Source organism: Sorghum bicolor, chromosome 4 (genome assembly GCF_000003195.3).
Source record: "Sorghum bicolor cultivar BTx623 chromosome 4, Sorghum_bicolor_NCBIv3, whole genome shotgun sequence".
In the NCBI taxonomy this organism is placed as follows: Eukaryota; Viridiplantae; Streptophyta; class Magnoliopsida; order Poales; family Poaceae; genus Sorghum; species Sorghum bicolor.
The window spans coordinates 7,288,656-7,309,663 of record NC_012873.2 but is presented as its reverse complement, the minus strand read 5'-3'; the positions used below and the strand labels follow the sequence as shown (position 1 = coordinate 7,309,663).

Below are 21,008 nucleotides of genomic sequence, written 5' to 3'. Positions count from 1 at the left end.
GGGGGTCACAAAAGGCCAAGATTCTCGTAGAGTGAGCTACAACTCCAAAAAGCTCCTCCTGCTCTCTTAAGAGCAAGTTTAATAATACAGCCCACTTGCTGACTGTAAGGTTCCTTACAGCCTTCTCCCAGCCTACCCATACAATAGTTAGCTATTCACTATTAATACATGGCTCACTTATCTCTCTCACAAAGTTTCTTGGTTATTGTGTCTAAGCTGGCTGTAAGCTTACAGCCTGCTTCTCTTCTCTCTCCTCTCTTCTCTTCTCCACAACAGCATTTAGCCAGCTTACAGCCCACCATAATACTTGCTCTAAGCTGAGTCACTAAAGTCCAAGATTCTCGTAGAGTATCTACACCTACTAGAAGACACAATCTTATGTTCAAAGCCACATACTCCCCTTTATTACCTACACTATACTCCTACACCTCATCAGGATGTTTTTCCAGCATTAAGTTTAAACACGATATGCTAGCCATAGTGCCGCACTTTCTTTGCCGCTCAATCAATTTCCGATGTCCGTTTGTTTTTTAGTGTCCTCTACCTCACATCGCTCGCTTGTCTCCTAACTCATCCCTTTAGCGAGTTCGATGATAGACCTCCTCTCATGGATCCTTGTTGGCTGCATCATTGTCCTCCTCATCCTTTGTGTAGTGCTAATAAATATCCTTTGTGTTATGTAAATAAATATTCTTACCACTAAATGGTTGATATAGTTTTGATTAAAATCTTGACATGATGGTACACACATACCAATAAACTAAACTCTTGAACAATTTATTATACAATCAATTTCTTAATAAATGTATTACCAAAAGGTACACATATAGCAATATAATCCTTGACATGATGGTAACTAACCTTTTACGGACTGTAATCAGATGTTAGAATTACATATTTTTATGGATTCTTAGAGAAATTGATGGACCTCGATATCTAATTGTATCAGCACACGGATATATGAAAATTAAAGTTATATTATATTTATGACTAAATACTTTTGTGCCTTATAATAGAAAAAAAATAAAGTTGTAATACTTAATAGGACATTGTCATATTGTACCCAATATTAGCGTATATTAAATATGTAATGGTCATCATAAAATAAATTATAGCTTTCAAAATTTATGCAAAACAATGTCTAGAAAAGCTATAAGGACTTATAATTTGGAACAAATGGAGTAGCCTTCTTATTCTCCTATTGCATCGCACAAACATATTTGCTAGTAGCTAGAATAAAAAGTGCCAAAGCATTTAACAAGTAAATTGTTAGACACCTCTCTAGTAATATCTTCAAAGTAAAATAGCAGTCTTTAAACTTGGTAGACTATATCATCCAGGCCCCTAGATTCCTAAAATGTGGAAATAAGCTGGCTCATGCTCTGTCACTGTCCAAATAGGACTAGACCAGACCCACTTGCCGACATGGCAAACGGAGTGAGTCTAATACCTGTTAGAGAGATGTGACAATGGGTACGTGATCTCCAATCTCCAGCGGAGATCTGATACATTAGGGAATGGATTCAGGATGAATTTTCTACCTGCCAAATTTTTAATGCAAAAATTGCATCCCTTAGGGAATGGATTTAGGATGAATTTGCTCCCCGTCAGTTTTTTAATGCAAAAAAAATTGCATCCCTCTCGAGTATATAGTGTGGATGATAACATCATGTAAATCTCGGTAAGTTACTCCCTCTTCTAATCGGGTGTGAAAAGCAACAACTGGATCCATTAGTCTGGCGCCACCTTCTCACAATACATGTATGCATGCATGGGAACTTATCTCCTCCTAGATTTCAGTTGATAGGCTTCGTGACTCATAAAAAATCTGTTTATTACGCACAGGAATAGTGTATACCATCTTTGGCATTCATACTTTTTTAGAGAGTATGTCCATATACTACAAGATAAATATATAGTATGTGCGGATACGTGCCGGCCGGTAGTATGTCCATGTATATGTATGCGCTTTTTAATAGAAGTATGTGCACATACACGTACGTACACAATAATAGAGTATAGGCGGATACTACAAGTTCATATTAAAAAATATGTAGTATCATACGTGGAGTACGCACGTATGTGCACATATACTAAATGTACAGTAATCGAGTATACACACATGGAAAACTAGTATGAATAGTACTTTGCAAAAAAAAAGGAATATACCCTTTTGAAAAAAGAAAGAAAGCTCATCATGCTTTTTTGACAAATGAGAGTATATGTATATGTAGATACACAGAAGTTTGCTTAGTATATGTACATAATTTTTTGACAAATGAGTGTATGTATATGTATATGTAAATACACAGAAGTTGGCTTAGTATATGTATATAGTTTTTTGACAAGAGTATCGTCTCATACATTATTACGAGTATATTATTTTATTACTAGCATTTATCTCTTGTCTTGCTTTTGGTCATCGCCTCATCGGTGCACCCAATACTTCGTGGTCATGGTAGGAATGAACCATGGACACGTGGATCCGTGGATGATATAGGCGAATGCAGACGTAGCTTCCAAGAGATGCAGTCTGCTACCTGGTTCGTAAAGAATATAGAATGAGAAACTAGTTGTATATATCGATTATTGCAGTAAGGATTAAGACTATCTCGACCTTACCTGGATCCCATTGATGTTCCTATTCACAGAGAGAAATTAAATGTGATGCCTAGGCGGATCTGCATGCCACTTTTCCTGTCATCTAGGGACGGTGCCAGCAGATGAATTAGGGGGAGCAGCTCGAGAAACGCCTCAAGGTAAGAGGATATGGTCAGTAGATCTGTAATCCGCAAGGAATTAGATTGAAATGAACATATATCGATCCAAATGACAGAAAGATTTGGGATGATGTCCATGAATGGATTCCGCCATCGATGGATATGCTTCTGCCTTCTAGTCACCGCATCAAAGTATCGCTGGGCCTAATGATCAACAACTGTGATGTTGAGTCCGGCTAAACTAGCAAAAAGTTGTTCCGCTGCCACACGTTCATCAATGTTACCAAGAAAGAATCAATATAATTGGAAAAAAGGATTTTGCATTTAGATGCTAGTACCTTGCAACAAAGTCGGCCAAGGATGTGATGGACTGGCGGCTGCATGCCAGTTCCTGGAGGGATGGCCAAGATGAGATGAGAAACGACGCAATGGGACGGATGGGTGGTTATATATAAGGAACGTAAAATTAGGATCAACAGTTTTTAACGGGTTTCCTATGCCCGATATCCATTTGGCCGGATAGCTCGAAAAGAGTCTTAGGGGAGGGTGGACATACTGTCCGTGGCTTTTAAAGGAGGGAGTAGCTACTCCCAGTGAGTAGGAAAAATTTACTCTCTCTGTGTGGAACCCTAGATTTCCTCTCCAAATCACATCAACTCTTTGTGACTTACTAGCCAGTGGTTGTCACCATCAATCCGACTCTCTATCTAAACACCACATGGGATAGGGGCAGCAGGCGCAGCACTATGCACAACACGAAGCTCGTGGGAACGTGCGGTGCCACCGTCGCCCGCACCTAGCTCACCTTCGCCGCAAGGTAGCCACCGCCCACCACCAGGCCACCCCACCACCTCTAAGGCTCTCATCTCACCACCCATCAGCAATCAAGAGATGTAGATAGCCCTTCTTCCTTCTTAGCTCAATCCTTAGTTCCTCACTGGACGAAGAAGCCATCGCGTCTTGGGGACCATGCAACGATGACCAATGTCAACACTATCAAGCTCGAGCTCCATCAGGTTTAAGTTCGGCAGGGACATCAAGGGACGTCGATGACGACACCATTGAGCTTGAGCTCCATCATGTCCTAAATTATACTCACTTGTACTCCCTCTCTCCATATCCCAAAATAAAAATAGTTCTTGCTTCTCGAGAAGTCAACTTGTTTAACTTTAACCAATATAAAAGAATATTAATATTTATAATACATAATGATGTATCACCTCATGAAGTATGGAGTGATTCTATCTACAAACTAAATTTACCATTTATCGACCTACCTTTGGCGCCAGGGCTTGGGCCGAGCACGACCAGTACCCCCATGTGCGAGACAGAGCAGCACCGTCGAGTGCCAAGTTGGTGACGTGAGTGTAATGGCGATATGACGACAACGTCCACGCCCATGGCCCACCAATCACCAATGTGCATCCTCAAGCACCGGTGTTCACGGAGGAGGGATTCATAAATACCTCACAAAGTGGGCTGGTTTAGGCCTTGTTTAGTTCCGAAAAATTTTGCAAAATCGACACTGTAGCACTTTCGTTTGTATTTGACAAATATTGTTCAATCATGGACTAACTAGGCTCAAAAGATTCGTTTCGTCGATTTCGACCAAACTGTGCAATTAGTTTTTATTTTCGTCTATATTTAATACTTTATGCATGCGTTTAAAGATTCGATGTGACGGGGAATGTGAAAAATTTTGCAAAATTTTCTGGGAACTAAACAAGGCCTTAGAAAGTAGAAATTTGAAAAATAAGCCAAAAGACTGTTTATTTGATTTTTTGGGTTATAATCAATGAAAATAGCATAGAATATTGCAATATACATTTATATATAAGTATATACACATATATACACGAAAGTACCTAAAAAAGTTTGATATTTCTAGGAGTACTGGGAAATACCCTTGGATCCGCCCACGGTGCAGGGCATGGAGTACGCTCAAACCCTATTAGGCTAGTCTCAATGCATAATTTCATGATACAGTTACTAAGACTATAAATTAGGTAACCGAGCCACGTGAGTTTCATGGGGATGAAACTCCTCTCTCATCTGATAAAACTCCTTCATTTAATAACTCTGCTAAGTCAGCAATTTTACTTATATAACACTCTATTTAATATGCATGACACTCATAAAACATGCATTGGAACTGATCTTATCACCAAAACAGAGGCTGATACGGCCGACCCAACGACGAAGTACCTTTAAGACTACATCGATTCAGCTCCGCTCCACGTTCTTTTAGCCAAACGGTTTCAGCTCCACGCACTCAGTTCGAGAAAAAAGAGTGGAGTTGTGAGAGCACCTAAAGAGGTACTCTACGAACTTCAGTTTTTTGTGGAGCTGCTCCACAGCGGAGTTTATGGAGCAGAGTTCGTGGAGCAGTCCTAAACACCCCCTAACTCTACAAGGGATGTCGGAGATACATAACGCAATTAAGGCATTGCCTATCTTGTATCTTCTAGATCTCCTTCTAGTTCTTCTCTTCCCCAACTGTTCCTTGATTTAAAAGAGTGCTAATAACATGTTGAGAATAGAAACCTATGAACCGTAAAAGTAGAAAGGAACAGTAAATGAGATTGAGATGTAAAAAAAATCTATCTATTGACGAATAGTGATATGGATGTACTACGGCCTTGTTTAGTTTTCATTAAAAAAAATCATCTCATTTATCGAATGTTTGGACATGAATATAGAATATTAAATATAGATAAAAAATAACTAATTGTACAGTTTATCTATATTTTACGAGACGAATCTTTTAAGCTTAATTAATATATAATTTGGTACTAATTGCTATAGTTACAAACCTTGTATCAATATATGCTAAGTCCACGGAGTGGTGGTTTTCAGGTTCGTGGGAGCGCATCGGCTCCCACGAACATGCGCTCGCGAGCCATCGCTATAATAAACTGTTAATGACAGGATTATCCCTTAATAATTGATCGTATAGCATATATCCTTATCAAATTGTAAAGACGGTTGTGACGCAGCACCGGACGAACCGATCAAAGATTCTGCTTCTGGAAGACTGGAACAGCGGCGACGCGGCTCCACGACCACGAGGGGGACAACCAACAAAAACCATCGCGGGCCGTGAGGCCGTGGAGGTGGGGTGGTGGAGGCGTGGACCGCTTGACGCTTCCCAGGCCAGCCGAGCTGAGTGAATGGTGCCCCCGCCGTGCGCTCGCGTGCTACTTCCGTGGTCGGTCCAAAGTCGCCGAGCGCTGACGACGAGACGTGCCGTGCGGCAACAACAACAACGTGTGGAAGCTTCGATCCAACACAGTTCTGGAAGGCCTGATGAGCCTGAGCGCTAGTCAAAGTCTCCCTCCTTTCTTTCGCTTCTGGTGCTCCCGGAATGCGTCAATGGAAAATTCTCAGCACACTGACTCGTCAAAGGACCGCGAGTTGCAATTGCAATTCGTCAATCGTCACGGACTGTCACTGCTACTGGTAGAGTTCCATTTCACATTGACAGTTGCCTTATCCACGAATTACAGTCCTGCTAATCCTCTCACGACTTGAAAATCAGTGCACTAGACCGAACCGGTCTTGTTTAGTTCGTCCCAAAAACCAAAGAAAATTTTAAGATTCTTTGTCAAATCAAATCTTACGCCACATGCATAAAACATTAACTATAGACGAAACAAAAACTAATTGTACAATTTATCTTTAAATTATAAGATTAATATTTTAAACTTAATTAGTCTATAATTAGATAATATTTGTCAAATAAAAACAAAAATACTATAATACCCAAAACTAAAAACTTTTTGAACATCGGCTGGTCCGCGGCGAAAACGGACAAACCGCCGGCCGTTCCCGCAAGAAAAATATCCCGTTTCCCGTCCCGTCACCCCTGCCACGTTCTCTCCGCCCCCCGACGTCCCAAACTCACGCGCCACCGCCAGATGTCGCTGACTGGTGGTGCCCTCCAACCAACCCTCGGCCAGCCCAGATGCCATCTCGAAACGGGCCCACCTGTCCGTTAGAGGCGCGTCAGGTACCCGGGTCCACAGCGCAGCGCACTTCGCAACGGGTATATCCCGCCTGCGCGTGCGCGGCCGCGCTCACACGGAACGTGCGGGGAAGTAACAGGCGGCCTCCATCCGTCCGTCCGTTCCAACGCCCGCCACCACCATCCGGCCGTCCATCGGTCAACGCCAGCGTACGGCTGCCGTGCCACCGCTCGTGCGCCTGGGGGGCCGAAGCTGCTGTCAGGTGGGCCCTCGCACCGTTCCGCCTTCGGTTCGCCTCCCTCCTCGTCCTCCCCTATTAAAACCCCCCGACTCCGGCGAGCGGGGCAGCGAACGGTGGCGGCCGCTTCTCTAATCCCTCACTTCCTTCCCCGTCGTGGTTGAAGCCTGGTTCCGGTCACAAAAGACTTGATCTGGTGTCCGACGGAGGCGGCGGCGGCGGCTCCTCTGCAGTTTGATTGGTACGCATCGAGATCCCTTTCCTCTTCTGTTTATCGCGCACATGGCGTATTTGATCCGTTGTTTGCTCTTTTTCTCCTACCCTTGGGGAAGGGAACCCGTAGCCATTTTCGTGATCTGATCTTGAGCTCGCGAGATAGATTCTTGTTCGTCTTGGTTAGTTTCTTCCGCGCTGTTGTTTGGGAGTGATCTCTTCGAATTTACAAGGGAACAGAAGGAAAACTTGTCTCGTGTAGTGCCATTTCTGTTCTGAATCGCTGTTCTTCTTGTATCTGATAGTTCAGATTTAAGGAAATATATATATATATATGAGGGTCGATTTCTTTGATTTTGTTGGGTCGATTTCGTAGCAATTTCTTGACTCAGATGTCCAAGAAATTAAGGAAACGCATTGCATTTCAGCTAGCTATCTACTCAGATCCTTTTCACAAGCAGCAAGCCCAAGATTGTGAAAATTCATCTCGGCGCTGTTATTTTTCGAGTTTTACTGACCAACCGAACTCTGTCTCTGTGTTACAGAGGGGCCATGGAAAACCCGGCGCCGCCGACCGATCCTGCCGCCGCCACGGGCGCCACGCCAACGCCGTCGTCGTCGCCGTCGCGGCAGCTGCCGGACTTCCAGCAGTCGGTGCGGCTCAAGTACGTGAAGCTGGGGTACCACTACCTCATCAGCCACGGCATGTACCTGCTGCTGACCCCGCTGATGGTGCTCGTCGCCGTGCACCTCTCCACGCTGTCCCCGCGCGACGTGGCCGACCTGTGGGCACACCTCCGCCTCAACCTCATCTCTGTGGTGGCCTGCTCCACGCTGCTCGTCTTCCTCGGCACGGTCTACTTCCTGACGCGGCCGCGGCCCGTGTACCTGGTGGACTTCGCCTGCTACAAGCCGGGTCCCGAGCGGCGGTGCACGCGCGACACCTTCATGCGCTGCTCCAGGCTCACCGGCTGCTTCACGGACGGCAGCCTCGAGTTCCAGCGCAAGATCCTGGAGCGGTCGGGGCTCGGCGAGGAAACGTACCTTCCCCCCGCCGTCACGCGGGTGCCGCCCAACCCGTCCATGGACGAGGCGCGCGCGGAGGCGCGGGAGGTGATGTTCGGCGCCGTGGACGAGCTGCTGGCCAAGACGGGCGTGAAGCCCAAGGACATCGGGATCCTGGTGGTGAACTGCAGCCTGTTCAACCCGACGCCGTCGCTGTCGGCCATGGTGGTGAACCACTACAAGCTGCGTGGGAACGTGGTGAGCTACAACCTCGGCGGGATGGGGTGCAGCGCCGGGCTGCTGTCGGTGGACCTCGCCAGGGACCTGCTGCAGACGCACCCGGGGTCGTACGCGCTGGTGATCAGCACGGAGAACATCACGCTCAACTGGTACTCGGGCAACGACCGCTCCAAGCTGGTGTCCAACTGCCTGTTCCGGATGGGCGGCGCGGCGGTGCTGCTCTCGAACCGGCGGTCCGACCGGCGGCGGGCCAAGTACGAGCTGGTGCACACGGTGCGCACGCACAAGGGCGCCGACGACCGGTGCTTCGGCTGCGTGACGCAGGAGGAGGACGGCGAGGGCGTCCTGGGCGTGTCGCTGTCGAGGGACCTGATGGCGGTGGCCGGGGACGCGCTCAAGACCAACATCACGACGCTGGGACCGCTGGTGCTGCCGCTGTCGGAGCAGCTGCTGTTCATGGCCACGCTGGTCGCCAAGAAGGTGCTCAAGATGAAGAAGGTGAAGCCGTACATCCCGGACTTCAAGCTGGCGTTCGAGCACTTCTGCATCCACGCCGGCGGGCGCGCCGTGCTGGACGAGCTGGAGAGCAACCTGTCGCTCACGGACTGGCACATGGAGCCGTCGCGGATGACGCTGCACCGGTTCGGGAACACCTCCAGCAGCTCGCTCTGGTACGAGCTGGCCTACAGCGAGGCCAAGGGGAGGATCCGGCGGCGCCACCGGGTGTGGCAGATCGCGTTCGGGTCAGGGTTCAAGTGCAACAGCGCCGTGTGGAGGGCGCTCCGGTCGGTGAACCCGGCGGAGGAGACCAACCCGTGGATGGACGAGATCGACAGGTTCCCCGTGGATGTCCCCAAGGTCTCCAAGGTTACCAGCGACTGAAGTGTGCACCCCTGATCGTGGTTAGCGATAGTGATTATTATTATTCCTTGGGAGTTTGCAATTGTTTGGGTAAGGCCTTGTTCGTTTGACAGGGTTTGAGGGTGGGAATTGTTCCAGCTAATCTATATTAGTAGAAATAAACCTATCAATCCACCTGGAATAATTCCAGGGCATCCAATCCGGATGAAACGAACGGGCCCTAAAGGATCTGGTGGGAATTTTCTTGAGTTTATATCACTACGAAAAGCGATGATTGACTTGTCTGAGTTCTGGTTATTATACCGTGTTGTTTCTGTATGGCCCTCGGCCCCTGGCCTATCCAGCAGTTGACAGTTCTGTGTTCTGACAATTCTACTCTCTCTCGATGGCTTGGCTCATGTTTGATCTGAGCCAACCTGCTCTTCGGTACTGGAACCATCTCAGCTCACTGACTGAAATTTGGCTTATGCTGTTGTTTAAGCTGATTTTGTTGTAAAAGAAAAAGCATTGTTTCTTCACTAAAAAGTACTATTGAAGTAGTGCTGAGAAACACTATTTTTTCACCGAAAAATACTTGAACCAACCAAAGGACATGACGCTGAGCTATGGATGAAAACGGATTGGATATGATATCATTGATATCATATTTATTTTTATATTTTTAATATAAATCATTGATATTAAATTTGTTTCCATATTTATAATTCGGTTTGGATTCAAATATAGATAGTGTCATCCATATCTGATAGAGTGAATTCTTAGATGTTAACATTATAAATACATGATTTAAGTATTCAGGTACACAAAGATTTAAAGTCCTCTAAACGGATTCGGTCGGTCTTTCAAACATCGCCATCAGAGCTTCCATGCATACTTTGCTAGATCAATCACAGGGACAGGCAGTAATGGCAATCCGTTTGGGTGTGTCGTGACCGGGCTAACAATCATCATCGCGGGAGTGATGGGCAGGACTGTTTGGATTTACGTCAACTTTAGAGTTAGCTCCAAACAAGTGGGCTAAAGTTAGCTGTAACATATTAGAGCTTTAGAGCTCTATAAAATTTAGAGAAGAGGATCCAAACAGGTCCTCAAATAATACTATTCAGCTGAGCACGACTAATGACATACTAAAAATGGTATATTTAACCCCAGCCGGAAAAAAAAAACAGAAAATTGCCATTTTTGAGTCTTATATATTCGTTCACCTCAGTGAGAGTACTGTCCAGAGTTTGAGAAATACAAGGAGGACCCCCAACAAAAATTCCACCATTTAGGTGCTGTTAGAGGAAACCCAACTGCAGCAGGCCAGTGCTTATACTTTTACAAGTTTACAACAGATTCTGGGAGGAACGAAGGGAAAGAGCATCCCACAAAAGTCTCCCAGCAAGCATGGTGGGCATCAAGTGCCCTCTACCTGCCCGTCCTTAGAAATGTGGAAACCCTCGATCTTACGTGCGACATCATTTACCCCGACCTTTGCCTTCCCATTTGCACTTGCTGCCTCCTGTTCGTCGCTGTTAGCTGGACCCAACTGCCAAATTCGGATGGTTCCGTCTTCGGATCCTGATGCATAAGATTCACCAACAGGAGTAAACCGTACGCAGTGGACCGGACCATGGTGCCCCTTGTTACATGCTGTTTAGCAGAAAAGCAACATAACCACAAGTTCAGTGAGGATAGTCAGGTGCATAGATTTTTGGATAATACCTTACAATAACGACCGCAATGGAATGAATATTCAACCGTCAAGTAATAAAACAGAATGCTCTATAGCTTCTATAACATCCCTAACCCTGAGCTGCTTCAAATGAATGCTGATAACGTTTTGCCAAAAAAAAAGCTAATAACTTGAGATTCAAATCCACACAGAGAATGCTTGGAATGATCCCATAAGAAACAAAACACTTATGTCAACTAGCAATACCATAAACGACTTTAAAGAAATGGTACCGTAAACAGACTTCAGAAGTGAGAGGGCCAAAACGAATAAACAAGCAGAATATCAGCTATGCCTTTGAATAAAGAGCCTACTGGCATGGGCCAAGATCCGTCTCCCTCGAGAAATCAGTGGACTAGGCATCTCTAATCTCCGAAACCTTGGTCGGGTTCTCAGAATGCGCTGGCTGTGGTAACAAAAAATTGACCCCAGTCGGCCATGATCGAAGTTTCCTATTCAAGTTCATCACTATGTCCATGCTTTCTTCTCTATGGCAGTAACAACCAAGGTGGGAGATGGGCCAAAAACTTTATTTTGGACTGGTAGATGGATTCATGTCCAGAGGGTAGCTGTTAAGAGTACGTAAGGGACCTATTGGGCCTGGGCTGGTGCAATAGCCCATTAGTGTTAGGGTTAATTAGAGATAAGGGTCGCTTGCTTAGGGGTCAAGTAAGCCTTGATTGTAAATCAAGTAAACCTCTGCATATAAGGAGAGGAGATGTATCAATCTAATCAAGCAAGAGATTAGAAGGAAATCCTCTTTCTCTTGCCGGCCGTGGGCAGAGCCCCACGGCCGGCGTTCCCAGCGCCCAAACCCCCCTCTCTCTCACACAGCCTCCTCCTTATGAATAGTACCCGCGGTACTGTAGTGCGGGTACTGTTCACGCCATCAGCCGCCGCTCCTTCGATCCCAATCCATCTCCCTCAACCCTAGCAGCCACATAACAATCTGGTATCAGCTAGCCTTGGTACGATGTCCGCGCTACCACCGACCTGCAGCGTGGTCTCGCCGGTGGTGTCCAGCGGGCCACTTCTTGCCGCACCGCCCGAGACCTCGAAGTCCTCCGGCGGCACCCTCACCCTGGCGTCCTTGGCGGGAGTGGTCGACTAGATCGGCCGCAACATGGACCTGCTCAGCCGCAACATGCATGCCATGCAGTCGTTGCTGGCAAGTCTCCTGCCGCCGCCGCCGCCGCCACCCGCCCCTACAACGTCGCCACCAACGTCCTCCACCTCAAGCCCGCCCCAGAGCAGCACGGAGGCGCCCCTGCACATGATGCGGTGGCCAACCTCCCCGCCCCCCTTCCTTCCTGGGCGCTGATGGGCACTTCACCGATCCCGTTATTCATAGCCCCCAACCTTGTGCCGCCACAGCAACACTGTGATGGTGTCTTCTATGGGGGCGTGGATAGCATCCAAGCAACGGCGTCAGAGCTGCAGGCGGCGGTGCGCTGCCTCCTGGCGCGCCAGCAGGGCCAGCGCCCCATCTTCAAGCGGCGACGTCCAATTGTCCCTGCAGCGACAATCTTGCAGCAGCTCGCGGAGAGGAAGGCGATTGCACGGGCGACTGCCTGCAAGGTGTCGCAGCAGTGCGGCTGCAGGCTGCGGCACGCAGCCTCCTAGCGCGCCGGCGGCTACAGGAGATGTGCCAGCCTATGCACGAGGTGACCTTGGCGACGGTCAACCTCAGCACAGCGGAGCACGATCTCGCCCTGTGGGATGGCCACCAACAAGCGCGCCGACTTGCTGCTATCTTTCGGCACGAGTATGGTGTTTTTCCCGCGGGCAGCAACCTCCAACTCTGTGGCAGCGGTGGTAGTGGAGCCACTCCCCTCCTTGTCATCAGCGGGGACGCACTGCCTAGCGCCACCATATTCTGCCACCGGCCACCGCGAGGACGTCTCCGCTGGTCGTTATCGCGACTAATTCCAGGTGGCTATACCCGAGCACCCCAATTGTTCCGGTGGGCTCCATGGGATCCAGGTGGCTGCACACATGTAGGTCCATCATGCGGAGGATGTCCGCCGTATCTTTAGGATTCAAAAATAGAGTCACAATTTATTTCGGGTCAATAAAATAAGCCAAGATGTAAACGGCTTATTTTTAGGTATTAAGTTTGTGTTGAGTCGAGTTATAAGTTGGTTAGGTTGCAGCTCGAGGACGAGCTGCATGTCCAGGTGGGGTGTAGTGTTAGAGTACGTAAGGGACCTATTGGGCCTGGGCTGGTGCAATAGTCCATTAGTGTTAGGGTTAATTAGAGATAAGGGTCGCTTGCTTAGAGGTCAAGTAAGACTTGCTTGTAAGTCAAGTAAACCTCTCTATATAAGGAGAGGAGATGTATCAATCTAATCAAGCAAGAGATTAGAAGGAAATCCCTTCTCTCTTGCCGGCCGTGGGCAGAGCCCCGCGGCTAGCGTTCCTAGCGTCCAAAACCCTAGTCTCCTCTCTCACCCTCCCTGTGAACAGTACCCATGGGTACTGTTCACGCCTTCAACCGTCGCTCCCTCAATCCCAATCAATCTCCCTCATCCCAGCAGCCACATAACAGTAGCCAATCTTGCTTCTCGTGTGTTTAGATTGGCTCCCAAAAGGAAAGTGCCTGAGGCCCTCACTGGTCAGGCCTAGATTTCTGATATCCAAAGTAATTGGGATCTTCTTTTCTGAGGTGGCCCTGCAACCTGGTGCGGAGGACTCTCAAATTTCACATTTCTCGGCTAATGGTCATGACTCCACTAAGACAGCATACGAGGGTCTCTTCTGTGGGAAATAATTTGGAAATATTGGGCCCAGGCAAATGTCACTTCATTTTGTGGCTAGTTACCCGCTGTAGATGTTGGACTGCTGTTCGTCTTGCACACGAGACCTTCCAAATCCAGTCCAGTGCCCTCATTGTGGTCAAGATGAAGAGACGATCAACCACCTCTTGTCCTGTGTGTTTTCCTGGGAGTTTTGGCTCAAGATTTTGCAAATGGTCGGCTACGATCCTTGCTCCACAAGCTGTGGAGTTCTCTTGTTGATAGGTTGGAAAAAAAATCTGTTGTTGGAGTTGATAAAACCTGATTCGGAAGGGACTTAACTCCCTCATTATTCTAGGGGCCTGGACCTTGTGGAACCACCGCACCCGTTGTGTGTTTAATAGGGTTTCTCCTAGTATAGCTAGAGCACTTCAGCTTGCTTGTGAAGAGCTACAGCTGTGGCGCCTGGAGGCATTTCCTACCTCCTTTGTTCTTGAGCCAGATCTAAGTGAAATCTTAGGCCAAGGGCATGTACATATTTTAAAGGTGTGCATGAAGAATGGGGACAGTGTGGTTGTGTGTTGTAGTGTTCTTACCGCCTTTATTTCTTCTTCTTAATAAAATGGCACACAGTTCTGGCACATGTTCGATAAAAAAAATTGAATAACAGACTAAGCGAAGAAGTAAAGATTCATCATATGGCGTCAAACATTAACCATAGTTCATTGCAGCCTTGCAATTGCAAGTGACAATCTAATCTCTACAACTAAAAATTATGGAAAGGACCCGTCTACCACACATGGTGAAGCCACAACTCCCATCCCTTTTAGCCATGATAGGCTATCTCATTAACTCAGGCCTCACCCACCCATGCATGCAAAATTGTTTTAGCGAATTTAAAAAAGTCATAGCTTTTAAACTGAAGATATAAATTAAATTCCGATTGCACCATTAAATTTCTCATAACAAATTCTTCAAAACAAGATCACACATGGATATATTTAAATAAAATTTTATTAAAAATTATGGAGAGGACCCGTCCACAACTCTCATCCCTTTGGTAGTCTTTTTTGCTGCGCGATGACACGTTATCCTTGAAAATAAGATCATACATGCATATATTTAGATAAAATTTTATTAATGAATATTTATCTTATAAAGATAAAATATTTTCTTTTATTAAGTAGAGACAATATTCTAGGTTCAATAGACAATGTTCTGTCTTTGTAAAAAAATGTTTATCAATTTAGAAGAATAGTATTTAGGTTTAAGGTTTATGAAACTGATATTACAATATACATAAAAATACATAAATACATGACATAGATAAAAATAAAAAAAAAAATCTATAGTAAAAAGCATAAGAAAAAGAATAAAAACACAAAATGGAGAAAATTTTCAAATAACGTCAAAGGGTTACTTTTCAAATATTGTAAATATATTTATAGAATATTAACATCACTAAATATATTATAGAACATCATTAAATATATTATAGAACATCACATTTATTATATATTACATGTATACTAAGTGAACACCATAAGAAACATCATAGAACATCACATGTATACTACGTAAACATGACATAACACAAAATAGAACACTAAATATATACTATATAAATATCACATATATATAGAAAATAAAAATAAAGCAAATATAATTAACAAACGATAAAAAGTGCATAGAGCAAATAAAATTAATGAATAATTTAAATAAGGATAAAAATAAGATTAAAAGGAAATAAAATATAAAATAAGAATTTCAAGAAACATAGAAAATCTGAAAAGAAAAAATAAAAACAAATAGAAGCAAGGAAGAACAATAAAAATAAAACCAAAAGAAAAAGAAAATAAAAGGTAAAATTAAAACAAGAAAAGAATAAGGAAAGGACAGAAAATAAAATAAAATAAAATCGAAAAACAAAAACTGAAAAGAAATGAAAAAGGAAGAATATAGACAGAAAAAACAAAATAATAAAATAAAAATGAAGAAACATAGAGTAGGTGGATTTTAAAACCCGTAACAACGTACGGGCGTTAACCTAGTGTTGCTAAAAACAGGAAAAGACTCGGGGGGTGGGGGTGGGGGGGTGCAGCATGAATATTCTGAAACATTGCAGGTATCATGACAAAGAACTATAGACAAAACCTTGAAACAGAGAGACTTACCTAATTCTTCTCCAGTGAAGAAATCAAAGACACGAACCCACATGTCTTCTCCACCTGTGACAAATTTATTCCCACAATTCGGTTCGAGAGAAGCTGACTCCACTGCACATGGCATATTATAACTCTTAACAAGTCCAAAGCTGCAGAAAAGCAAGATATATTCTGTAAGCAACAAAGGCAACACATCTCTTGGCATTCTTAAAGTAAGGTACAGAAATGTCTTACTGATTTGCATCCCAAAACTTCACGCTTGAGCCATCAGTTGTCGTGATAAACCGACCATCTTGGCTTACTTCTGCGCTGGTGACAGGTGATTTGGTTTCAAGTGTTTGGACAATTTTCCCACTCCTTACATCCCATAACCTGTCAATACATCTCATAACCTGTCAAGAGGTGGTACCAATCAAGAAGAACAAAAAATACATTGATATGTATGTTGACACACTTTGGACAGCGATATACTTAAGGTGCAGACTTTGCAACTAAAGAGACACAGTAGAGAGAGATCAAGATATGTTTTCTAGGGAAATAGAGGGGTTTCTTCGGTGCAACAATTTAATTATTATTTCAAAACTAAATGAATTTGTAAAAGTTGAATTCTGAAATATGTCTTTGTGTTTGCAGTCTAACAGGGCCCAACTCCAAATAACAGACAACTCTGCCAGGCCCTATCGATAACAGTTCAGCATGCTTATTTTGTATATAAAATCAACTTCTAGCAAACTGGCAATACTAATATGGAGCCAAAAAAATGCAGTTAATAGTACATGTAGACAAACCTCACACCACCTAAATCCGCGCAGGAACTTAATATAGTTTGATCACTATGAAGCCAAGTGACAGTTCTGACAGAACCAGGTGATTTGTCAATTTCTCTTGGAGTTGCATCTGGGCGATTCAAATCATATATGCGCAAAATCTTCTCGAAACCTCCTGTAAGCAACATGTGGGTATCCTGCAAGAAATATTTGTGTTTTAGATGAGATATAAATCTATGCATGCAGAAAACTATCTCAGTCAATGCGGCGAAAAATAAACTGAAGGAAAGAAAACAATTCTGTAGGGTCTCAAAGAAGTTTAAAATGATTAATGGTTCAATTTCTAGAACTAGTCATAAGAAGGTTATCTTCAAGATGGACGTTTCCAAATCCTATTTGATGAGTAAGGTAACTGGGCTTGAGAAAACAAACCATATATAGAATTTCAGACTAGACTAGCAAGTCATCTTGCTACTTTTCTGATTTCAGAATGTACACAAATGGACAAGTAGCTATACCTAATAATGACATATTCTCCGAGAAATAGAAGAGGCATAATCGATCACATTGTTAAATTAGAAAATTCCAACCTAAATCACATGAGAAGGTTGAATAAATAGAGTTAAATGGAAAGAAAAGTTTATGATAGCTTAGAAGATAAGAAATTACTGTTTCATCATAAACTGATAACTTTATTAGAAAATACAAGGCTTTGGATCACTTCGAAGTATGATATCAACTAGAGGCACTTGAAAACTTGTGATGATCAGATCAGTGATGTTTACATCAGTAATTCAATAGGAGGCTAATTTAAGGTTAACCGGTCAATCCAAAAATTGTAATAGAATATTGATAAACTTTTAGGCACAAATATAGTGTTTTTAGACACTTCCTACACAAAGTTTGCATAAATCATCAATTCTAGTGATCCATGCAACCACACGAAAGCAATGGGTACAGATATTTTGGAATTATTAATAACCAATATGATAAGCAGGCATCTAAAATTTACAACCCAGAAGAATACAAATAATCACCATTACACTCAACCAATTAAAATAAAGGAATGTGTTCCAGGTCACCAGTAAAAAAGAAAGAATTGATCAGAACAAGGTGACAAAAAGGGCAATAAGCAGCCAACAGAATTACTTGACTACAGGAGAGGAACATTTATGATGCTTCAATATGGTAAGACCATAACCTCAGAAAAAGCACATGCACGGACAATATGCTTGTGTTCAAAGGAGTGGAGCACATCGCCTGTTAGTGCATCCCATATTTTTCTGAAAAAAAGAGATAATCAACACATGTTCCCAAAAATGGAAACAAACAATCTAGAGCATCACGTGGAAACTGAGCTTATATGCCATTCATTTAAACCATCTCATGTCATTTTGACAGTTCGTTCTTCCATTCAGGTAGCTGTTGCAAAATCCATCCAGTCGACATATTATTCAAGATATAAAAGGTTGGTTAACTTAAATAGATTAGCATTTACACTTTCGACTTTTCTCCAAGTCAAATCATCCATGCACAAAGTTAATTTTGTGTTTCTTGGTAGTGTTTATTTCACATAGCTTGTATTAAGTACCAACTACCAAATTCAAAAATAGATAGTAATTAACAGATGCAATGAAAAGTTAACCAAATCGAGTGACATACAGAAATCAAATCAGGAGCCCTAATCTATCTTGGTGTATTCTAACTCTTTAAACATCATGTATTATGAAAATTGAGAATAACCCTTGAAAAGAAAATATGTGAATTATATTACAAAAATTCCCAGCCAAATTGAGATGCCTTTACAACATATAACATGCCAAAATTAATGTACTAATAAACAGCCAAATTGAGATAAAACAAGGGGGGATCCACCAGAGAATGGTAAACAGATGGTCAATTCAAATGATATGCAACATCCTTCAGAGGGGTTAAAATTACAGTAACACCAGGAGACTTTGCGAAATGAGACCATACGCTGAAAAGTCAGCAGAACCAGACGCAGCACGCAGAGCATTGGTGTCAAGGCAAGCGCTCCATACAGCGCCTTTGTGGCCTTGAAATGTCCCAATCCAATCTCCAGTTTCACCATTGCGAAGCATTGGATTTGAGTCTGCAAACAAAACCGTGCTATCAATAACAACTATGCAATAAGCAAGGAACACTATCCAACAATAAACAAAGCTCACATGGTGCAAATTGTAAGTAATGACATTGCCCCTGTACCGTATGAATATGGACACGCTCTTTATGATATGATCCAGTAGAAGTTAACTGTCGAATAAATAGTCAAATTTCTTGTGCCAAATATGCTCAAAAGTCTAATGATTGCTGTACAGCAAAAACTATAGGAACTGACTATTTAGCTAAACCAAAGAGATACTTAAGATAATACTCCCAACTAGGAATCCAAATTTATGCATAAGCGGATCAAGTAATTAGGCTCAAAAGAACAGTTACATGGTCAACACTCAACAACGTTAGTATCAGGTTCAGCTTAAGCCCTGAACATTACAACAGTTCCTCAATTTTGCTATGTTAAAGAGCAATGACCCAAGTCACTTAAACACTGACTGCCATGGGATAGGAGGCAAACAAGATGTGGTCTCATCTTTCAGCTACTCAACAGCTTGTCCTGAACTTGAATGCACACAAAATGCAGAGCCAGCTAAATGCTATGAGCCAGTGACAACTGGATAGTAGCCAATTTATCAGGTCTTTACAAATTGATGGTTCGATCTCGCATTTCAAACAGCAGATGCTGGAAACTAATATAATAAAACATCTATGTGTAACAATAAACCAATATAGATCCAGACTCTGGACCAGGGTCTCTGTGACAGTTACATCCTTACCAACATGAACGACATCAGTAGCAGTCGAATGTACATGACCACACAATCCACCAGTATGCAGTATCTAATGAAATTAACTGCATTTTTCACCTTAGGAACCATCTATCTTAATCATCATGCAATTCACATTCCACAATATAACAACTCACACACTCACTCTCAATCTATAAATCAAGCAACAGTACCTTTGCTGGCGCTGATGAGGAAGTAGCCGTCGGGCGTGACGGGGCTGTAGAAGAGGTCCACCACCGGGCGCGAGTGCCCATGGCACACCGTCGGCACCGCCACCTTCTTCTTGTCCATCCCTCCGCCTCTCGTCAATCCTAAGTTCCTAACCTTAGCTTCAACACCTCACCGCCACCGAGCACAACCTAAAACAGCGCGGTGCACACTAGCCCTAGCCCTAGCCCGATTAAAAAACGGGGGGAAATCAGGGTCAAATTGGGGGTCCGTGACGGATTGGATGATCCGGATCTGTGGTTTGATTTGTTATTTGTACGCAGAAATTGTTCCTGGTGTTGATTGTGGGATAATTACAGCGATGGGGGTGGAGACCTAACGGATCGGGGATCTATCTATTGCTAGTCTACTGGTACTAGTGTGATGTGAAACAGGCGAATAGACGAAGGGATATTTTTAATTAAAAACCGCAAATGGCTGTTATGTGGCACTCGTTTGCACAGAAACTATTTTCATTCCTTATTTTATTTGACGGACAGGAAGCCCTCTTATAAGCGGTAATAAAAAAAACTGAAACTGTCTCCAATGAACATTAAAAAAGTGTAATATAATAAAGTTAAAGAATTCTTCTTATTTTTTACGGGCAAATTCAATTATTTTTTCCGATTTTTCCTGCGGGTTTTTGCTTTCCGATTTTTTTCCCACCCTCCAGTTGTTTTGTTTTCCGATATTTTTTTCCCACCAGCAGGTTCTCTGTTTTCTGGGTTTCCCCTCCGGTTGGGTTTTCTGTTTAACCTTTTTATTAAGACTCTTTATATCTTTTATAATGATTAGAAATCGAAAATTTGATGAAAAATACACACCAACAACTCGTTAAATGGTTATCCAATTATAACCATCATTTTTTTGGATTTTTTGCTAGTTAAAGAAAGAGAGCAAGGCTAGTCAAAGATATATAAAAGCTTTTGTCGTGTAGAAAGTTACAGAAAGCGATTTTTATTCAAATGTATCTCTAAATATTGGTTTAGGGCAATCCCAATAAAAAAACTACCATAGTTTCTACAACATAGGACATTGCACCAAGAAACTATTCTTCACAATGCAAATTTTTTCTAGTGTCCAGACAAAAAAATTAACCAATCATTCGCATTGTTCCTCTCTCTCGTCTTAGATCCTTTGCGCACAAACCACGTAGCTGTGCCAGCAGAATAGCTCCCAACGCCAGCAGAATAGCTCCCAACGCAGCAGACTAGTAGCTCTGGCTTTGCTGGAACACACGTACAAACACCGGTCTCCAGCATCGAGTACACCTCAAGAAGCCGTCGGCTCTCGTGTTGCCTTCTCCTT

The 21,008-nt window shown here is 43.6% G+C and overlaps 2 protein-coding genes across 4 annotated transcripts; one reads left to right on the top strand and one right to left on the bottom strand.

The window, feature by feature from the left end:
• LOC8071662 (3-ketoacyl-CoA synthase 11) lies at positions 7,015–9,615 on the top strand. Of its 2 annotated transcripts, XR_002452039.1 has the most exons (3): positions 7,015–7,164; positions 7,682–9,333; positions 9,464–9,615. XR_002452039.1 is itself a non-coding variant. In XM_002453472.2 (2 exons), exon 2 carries the CDS (start codon positions 7,689–7,691, stop codon positions 9,261–9,263), a length of 1,575 nt encoding a protein of 524 aa, XP_002453517.1. In that variant the 5' UTR covers positions 7,015–7,164; positions 7,682–7,688; the 3' UTR covers positions 9,264–9,606. The 2 variants fall into 2 exon arrangements, 1 of the variants encoding a protein (XP_002453517.1); XM_002453472.2 differs by having other exon boundaries at positions 7,682–9,606.
• On the bottom strand, positions 10,398–20,148 carry LOC8082936 (serine-threonine kinase receptor-associated protein). Of its 2 annotated transcripts, none has more exons than XM_002451703.2 (7): positions 19,667–20,143; positions 18,604–18,739; positions 17,828–17,909; positions 16,648–16,823; positions 16,094–16,231; positions 15,869–16,008; positions 10,398–10,877 (listed from the first exon to the last, which is right to left on the bottom strand). In XM_002451703.2, exons 1-7 carry the CDS (start codon positions 19,782–19,784, stop codon positions 10,642–10,644), a joined length of 1,026 nt encoding a protein of 341 aa, XP_002451748.1. In that variant the 5' UTR covers positions 19,785–20,143; the 3' UTR covers positions 10,398–10,641. The 2 variants fall into 2 exon arrangements, with proteins under 2 accessions (XP_002451748.1, XP_021314399.1); XM_021458724.1 differs by lacking the exon at positions 10,398–10,877 and adding an exon at positions 14,750–14,787 and having other exon boundaries at positions 19,667–20,148.